This window comes from Leucoraja erinacea, chromosome 5 (genome assembly GCF_028641065.1).
Source record: "Leucoraja erinacea ecotype New England chromosome 5, Leri_hhj_1, whole genome shotgun sequence".
Lineage (NCBI taxonomy): Eukaryota > Metazoa > Chordata > Chondrichthyes > Rajiformes > Rajidae > Leucoraja > Leucoraja erinaceus.
In genome coordinates, this window is record NC_073381.1 from 92,579,127 (window position 1) to 92,586,951 (window position 7,825).

The 7,825-nt window shown below is 50.7% G+C and overlaps 1 protein-coding gene across 1 annotated transcript; it reads left to right on the top strand.

Annotated features, from left to right (window-relative positions):
• Positions 1-2,653: 2,653 nt before the first annotated feature.
• On the top strand, positions 2,654-4,534 carry LOC129697573 (serine/arginine repetitive matrix protein 2-like). Its single transcript, XM_055636250.1, has 2 exons — positions 2,654-2,823; positions 3,582-4,534. Exon 2 carries the CDS (start codon positions 3,620-3,622, stop codon positions 4,532-4,534), a length of 915 nt encoding a protein of 304 aa, XP_055492225.1. The 5' UTR covers positions 2,654-2,823; positions 3,582-3,619.
• The last annotated feature ends 3,291 nt before the right edge of the window (positions 4,535-7,825 follow it).

Sequence of the window (7,825 nt, forward strand, 5' to 3'; positions counted from 1 at the left end):
TCCATACATTACGCTACCCTACACAACACTATCCTACACACTACCCCCCCTACATTACACTACCCTTCCCTACATTGCACTACCCTGCCCTACACTACACTACACTACATTACCCTACACAACACTACCTGACACAACACCACTTTACATTACACTATCCTACACGTGAAGGAAAGAATTGCACATGCTGGTTTAAATCGAAGATAAACACAAAATGCTGGAATAACTCAGCGGGACAGACAACATCCCTGGAGAGAAGGAATGGGTCATGTTTCTGGTCCAGTCTGAAGAAGGCTCTCGACCTGAAACCTCGCCCATTCCCACACTCCAGAGATGCTGCCAGTCCCACTGAGTTACTTCAGCATTTTGTATCTATCTACACTACACTTCAGTTCAGTTTAGTTTATTGTCACGAGTACCGAGGTGCAGTGGAAAGCTCTTGTGTGCTAACAAGCAGAATGACAATGCATGATTTTTTTAAATCAAAATAAATGTTATTCAAGTAAAAAAATATGTCCAATACAGGACACAAAATGCTGGAGTTACTCAGCGGGACAGGCAGCAGCTCTGGAGAGAAGGAATGGGCAAGGTTTCGGGTCAAGACCCTTCTTCGGCATCTGCAGTTCTTTCCTACACATGTACAACACAGGGGCTGTGCTAAAAAATTATTCCGACGTTCTCGGAGGCTATACATACATTCAATACTGTTTACACAAATCATGATTACAGTCGAGCCATTTACAGTGTATAGATATGTGATAAGGTAAATCCAGCAAAGTCTGATCAAGGATAAGACCAAGGGTCATCAAAGAGGTAGATAGTAGTTCAGCACTGCTCTCTGGTTGTGGCAGGATGATTCAGTTGCCTGATAACAGCTGGGAATTTTGAATCTGGTGGTGTGCGTTTTCCACACTTCTATGCCTTTTTCCTGATGGGAGAGGGGAGAAGAGGAAGTGGCCAGGGTGCGACTCATCCTTGATAATGCTGCTGGCCTTGCGGAGGCAGCGTGAGGAGTAAATTGAGTCAATGGAAGGAAGGTTGGTTTGCGCGATGGTCTGGGCTGCATCCACAATTTGCTGCACTGCTAAAGGGTAAGTATCAGCTAACCTAAGGTATACAGCTATAAATCAACTAAAAGAATACAGCTGAAGTATAAAGCATCAGCTGAAGTAATAACGAGGAACCACAGATGCCGGTTTTTCCAAAGAGAAACACAAAATGCTGAAGTAACTCGGGAATCTTGCTACCCGACCCGCCGAGTTACTCTAGTACTTTGTGTCTTTCTTTTATCAGCTAAATTAGTAAAGCATCAGCTAAAGTAATGCAGCTGGGAGAAGGAACGTGTGTGTACAAGAAGGAAATAGAGAACTTAGTAACATGGTGCCAGGACAATAAACCCTCCCACAATATCAGCAAGACGAAGGAGCTAGTTATCGACTTCAGGAAACATGGTGGAGTACATCCCAATCAGCATCAATGATACTGAAGTGGAAATGGTTGAGAACTTCACGTTCCTTGATGTTACCAACCATCTGTCATAGACTAACTACATTGAATTGACAGCCAAGAATGCAGACCAATGCCTCTGCCTCCAGAGACAATTGAGGAAATATGGCTTGGCTCCAATGACTTACAAACTTATACTATGTATAAACAAATCTGACAATGTGCACTTTAACCACATGTGATTTTTGCAATTACAAATCTCAAATTGTGGAGTACAGAGGCAAATAAATAAAGGATGGGTCTTTGTCCCACACATTATGGAGGGCATTGTATCTTTGGTATAAACTAGCATCTGCAGTTCCTTTTTATGAAATATAGACCGCATGCATGCAGCTGATTTTTATCCCATCTCAACAAGGGCTTCTTAAACACTGAAGCTCAGCCTCAATCTACACTGGTGTCTCAGCCTCCATTATGTGCACTTGAGTCATAGTTCCATAATATCCTCACTCCATGAGAGTGCTGGCCATCAATGTACAGCTGACAGTTCAGATATCCAGCTCTTACACACAAACCTCCATTACTTTTGTTTTGAAAAAAAAACAAGGATAATTAAGCAAGGGTTTTGGTGAACTTTGTGTATCCTTTCTGGCTGCATCATGGGCTGGTGCAGCAATTCTAATGCACAGGAACACAAGAGGCTGTGGGAGGGAGATGGAGGAAAAATGATAGAGGGAGAGAGGGGGAAGGAGGGAGAGGAGAAGGAGAGAGGGAAAGTGAGGGAGGATGAAGGAGGGAAGTGTGGGGGGGGGGGGGGAGGGTGAAGAAGAGGGAGGACAAAGAGGGAGGGAAGGAGTGGGATGGAGGGAGGGGGAGAGGGGGAGAGAAGGTGGGGGTGAAGGTGGGGAGGAGAGATGAGGAATGGATGGGGAAGAGTGGGAGGGAGGGTGAACGAGGGAGGGAGGAAGGAGAGAAGGGAAAGAGGGTGGGGTGGGTTGAGAATGAGTGTGGAGTGGTGAAGGAGGGGGTGAAAAGAAGGGAAGGAGGAAGAAATAGGAAGGGTGAGCAGAGGAGGAAATAAAGAGGGAGGAATGGGAGAGGGAGGGTAGGGAAGTAGTGGGGTAGAAGGGAGAAGGAGAACGAGGGGGGGGGGGGGGGGGGGGGGGGGGGGGAGTAGAGCGAGTGGGAGGGGGAAGGAGAGATACCACCCTCAGCGCCGATATTCATTAAGGGACAGCACCAGGGACAGCACATTGGCGCAGCGGTGGAGTTGTTGCCTTACAGCGTCAGAGACACGGGACCAAACTGGTTGCTCTCTCTGTACGGAGGTTGTGCATTCTCTCCGTGACCTGCGTGGGGTTTCTCCGAGACGTGCAGGTTTGTAAGCAAAATTGGTTTGGTAAAATTGTAAATTGTCCCTTGTGTGTGTGTGTGTGTTGAAAAGTGTTAGTGTGTGGGGGTCGCTGGTCGGCACGGAGTCGCTGTTTCCACGATGTATCTCTAAACTAAACTAAACCAAAATCCCCCTCTCTCTCTCTCAATATCTCCCCATCCTAGTTATCCGACTAGTATAATTGTCCTCCTGATTAAATTGTTTAAGAAAGAACAGAAGAAGGGTCTCGACCCGAAACGTCACGTAATCCTTCGCTCCATAGATGCTGCCTCACTCGCTGACTTTCTCCAGCATGTTTGTCCATCCTGATTAAATTGTGTTGATTGTTGTTCACTTCCCCTCAGCTAATATGTAACATTGTCTTTGATTCTCGTCCCCTTTGATCTCTCGTTCACACGCATCCTCCTGTACCTGTGTCTCCCCCGCCCCTGACTTTCAATCTGAGGGAGGATTTCGACATGAATGGTCCAGGTTCCTTCTCGAGTTCGAGATTCCTTCTCTCCAGAGATGCTGCCTGTCCCGCTGAGTTTACTCCAGCGTTTTGTGTCTGTGCCTTCAATATAAACCAGCATCTGCAGTTCCTTCCTAAACTAAAAAGCCCATTGTGTTGTGTTGTGTTGGAAAGGGGTGCTATTGGGGTTTAAAGAGTTAAATTGAGGTCCCGGAAGATCGCATCAATGGGAAATTTGGTGTGTTAGTTCATTGTGAAATGAAGCCCCTCTCTGCTTTGGAATAATTTCAGAAACTCGTATTATTCTCACAAAGAAGACTTTAAAATCCATGGAAAGCCAACTTTCTCTGGAGACTTGCATGCAGCTGCGCAGTGGGCGCAGGATCGCCGGCCTGCAGCGCCACCAGATTCCGGAGGCCGTCGGTGCAAGCGGCGCCGGGACCATGCGCGGTAAGCACCGGAGGACCGCGCCGCAGCGCAGCATCTGGTCGGAGGACGAACCTGCGCCGGCCCTGGTTAGAAGGAGTATGCGCGGCAAGCACCGGAGTACTGCGCCGCAGCGCCTCCTCCGGTGGGAGGACGAACCTGCGCCGGCCCTGGTTAGAAGTAGTATGCGCGGCAAGCGCCGGAGGACTGCGCCGCAGCGCCTCCTCCGGTGGGAGGACGAACCTGCGCCGGCCCTGGTTACCCGGAGCATGCGCGGAAAGCACCGGAGGAACGCGCCGCAGCGCCGCCTCTGGGCGGAAGCCGTCGCTGCAGCCCCGTCGCCACAGCGCCCCCCGCGGCCGGAGGAGCGCCCTGCGAACCTTGAGACCTCCCATATCTCTCCCCATTGTTCTAGGAGCCCTAATTGGCCTAAAATGGGCCCCAGCCTCCCCCAAGCCGGGGTGGGGGGCGCCATGGAGGACCTGCGGCCTTCCTCCGTCCCCACCAAAGCCTACGCCAAACAGGTTGACATGGCCCCGTCACCCCGTAAGACACCCAAGGCCTTACGCCTAGCTGCCTGGGACAAGGCCAAATCCACAGGCTTAGAGCCCCAGAATAAGCCTGAAGATTTGGGCCTTGAGGCCCAGGCTATGCCCCAGACTCCGAACCACAAGTCCCAGGCAAGGCCTGAGGCTTCTGGCCTATTATCACAGGACAAGGCCAAAGCATCAGTCTTCGAGTCCCAAGATAGGCCTCGGGATTTGGGCCTTGGGTTGAAATCCAGGCCCCAGGCCTCGCGTCCAGAATTCCCGGCCTAGGCCCTCAGGCTTCGAGCCGAGAGTCCCGGCCGAGGCGGCAAGCGTCGGGCCTAGTTTCCCAAGACAGGGCCAAAGCATCAGGCGTAGTGTCCCAGAATAGGCCAGAAGATTTGGACATTCAGGTCCAGGTTGTGTCTCAGACTTTGAAGCGAGCGTCCCGGCCTAGTCCCCGGGCTTCCAGCCTCGTTTCCCAGGAAAGGCCCCACGCTTGCGAGGACTGTGGGGCCCGTTTCGCCCAAAAGTCCACCCTCCGAGTCCACCGACGCATCCACACAGGCCACAAGCCCTTCGTTTGCCCCCACTGCCCCAAATCCTATGCCCACCGCTCCTCCCACAAGTATCACCAGAGGCTGCACTCGGGCGAGAGGCCTCACCAGTGCCCCGAGTGCAAGCGCGGGTTCCTCACCTCAGGCGCCTTGGGCCTCCACCTCCTGCGTCACCGCGGCGACAGGCCCTTCCCTTGCTCTCGATGCTCCAAGGCCTTCCTCGACTCGACAAGTCTCCTCATTCACCTCAGGGTCCACACTGGGGAGAGGCCATATCTGTGCCCACGGTGTGGGAGAGGGTTTTCCCAATCCTCCACCCTCCACGTGCACCTGAGGGGGAGGCACAAAGAGGGAAGTGAGGGCAAGGGGCCTTCTCTCCCTCAGTGACCTGCCTCCCAACTTATTCACCCCTCGCTGATTCCTTAACGTCCTCCCACTTTATCTCTCACCCCCTCTCTCTCTCCCACCTCACCCAGCACTCTCACCCCCACCCTCCCTTTCTCTTTTCCTTTAGTCTCCCATTCTCTTTCCCTTTCACCACCTCCCTCCTTCTTTCACCCCGCCTTCTCTTCCTTACCTCCCTCACTCTATATTTATATACTTTCAATTTTATTCATAACCTCTGACATTCCAGAGGAATAATCCAAGTCCGTCCAACCTTCCCCTTGAAATCCTCTAATCCAGGCAGCGTTCTGGTATACCTCCTCTGCACCCTCTCCAACCATTCTCTGTAGCTGGATCCTAATCCAGTCAGCAGTCTGTTAAATCTCCAGAGCATCCACATTCTTCTTGTAACGGTGGTGCAGCGGTAGAGTTACAGCGATTGCAGCGCCGGAGACCCAGGTTCGATCCAGACTACGGGTGCTGTCTGTACGGAGTTTGTCCGTTCTCCCCGTGACCTAAGTGGGTTTTCTCCGAGATCTTCAGTTTCCTCCCACATTCCAAAGGCGTACAGGTATGTAGGTTAATTAGCTTGTTAAATGTAAAAATTGTCCCTAGTGGGTATAGGATAGTCTTAATGTGCGGGGATCGTTGGTCGGCACGGACACGGTGGGTCGAAAGGGCCTGTTTCTGCTCTCTATCTCTAAACTAAACTAAAAAATAGGGCAACCAGAACTGCACACAGTACTCCAAATGTCAGCCTGTCCAAAGTCCTACCTGACTCTATGCGGAGAGTTGAGGGATATGGATCATGTACACACAGACAGGCGTTGGTCTTGGCATCATGTTCAGCACAGACATTGTGGGCTGTAAGGTCTGTACCTGTTCTGTACTGTTCTATGCTCTATGCATGGTAGGATTTGACTGCATAGTAGGGATATAGAGCTGTTCACTGCTCCGCGGTACACATACAATAATAAAAATCTGTTAAAATTGTTTTAGACTTTTCTAGTCTCTCATTCCCTCTATCGCTTCCACTTTCTCCTCCCTCCCACTCTGTCCCTCCTCATTTCCTCTCCTCCTCCCTCACTCTAACCATCCCACCCTCGCCCAGCGCTGTGAAGTCGGATCTGGTCGGCCCTATCACGCCATCCATCGATGGTCCCTCGAGCCCAGGTATGCCTCTCTCCGGTCGATCTTTCCGGTCCCCAGTCTGTCGGCCCGTGGGCTCCCAGCCAGGCAATCTGTAAAACGCAGCGGTGTGGTCTCCCTGAACCAACTAAGTGGCTCCTGACTAACGCAAGATCCTTACTGAACAAAACCTTCATCCTCAACGACTTCTTCATCGCACGTGGAGTGGACTTCTTACTGGTCACAGAAACCTGGCTTAATCCTGGTGAGCTTGCTTCACCCGTGGAACTCTGTCCTGATAACTAACTTTTTCAGCTCGCCTAGGCTCTCCGGACGCGGTGGGGGCCTGGCCACGGTGTTTAAGAAACATTTCAACTGCCGCTTCCTGAACGCTGATCATTTCTCCAGCTTCGAACATCAACTAATCATAGTTGGTCTAGTCTGTCCACTTTTAATTGTTCTTGTGCATGGCCCACCAAAAATGCATAAGGACTTTATCACCCAATTTGCTGATCCTATTTCTAGCTTGTTGCCCAAATTTGACCGGGTCCTGATTCTTGGTGATTTTAACATTCATGTCTGCTGTCCTACTAAGCCTCTTGTGAGTGAATTTATGAACCTGATTGAGTCCTTCAATCTTACTCTACTTACCACTGGACCCACGCACAAGCTTGGCCATACACTCGACCTGGTGCTATTGTTTGGTCTCCCGATTTGTAAGATTTGTAAGATAGAAATTATTGATGCCTGTCAGATCATAGTGCAATTATATTTGATGCATCTCTGCCTTTCCTACTACAAACCCACTGACTCCCATGGCTATCTGGACTACACTTTTTCCCATCCTGCTACCTCTATCCCCTACTCCTAATTCCTCCGTCTACGCCGCATCTGCACCCAGGATGAGGTGTTCCAAACCAGGGCATCGGAGATGTCCTCATTCTTCAGGGAACGGGGGTTCCCCTCTTCGACTATAGATGAGGCTCTCACCAGGGACTATCCCGTAGCTCCGCTCTCACTCCCCATCCCCCCCCCACTCGTAACAAGGACAGTCCCCCTTGGCCTCACCTTCCACCCCACCAGCCGTCACATACAACAGATAATCCTCCGACATTTTCACCACCTCCAACGGGATCCCACCACTGGCCACATCCCCCCCATCTCCTCCCCATTCGGCTTTCCGCAGAGACTACTCTGCAGATTAGTGTGTTATGTCACTTATACTGCTGATCCGCCCACAGGCTTGATAGTGAGTTATCTCTCTCTCTCTCTCACCAGTTAGACTAGCTGAATGTATGGAGACGAAAGCACCTAGTGTTTCCTCCGTAAGTTGCTAATAAAAGACTATGGATTCTAATCACTATGTGTGAGTCTGATCATTTCAACGTGGTGTCAGATATTTTGGACCCGCTCCTCACCTAGTTGGTTTACGTTTATTTAGTTTGTTTTCTTTGTTCAGCTTGTGGTTTTACACTACAAACCCACTGACTCACATGGCTATCTGGATTACACG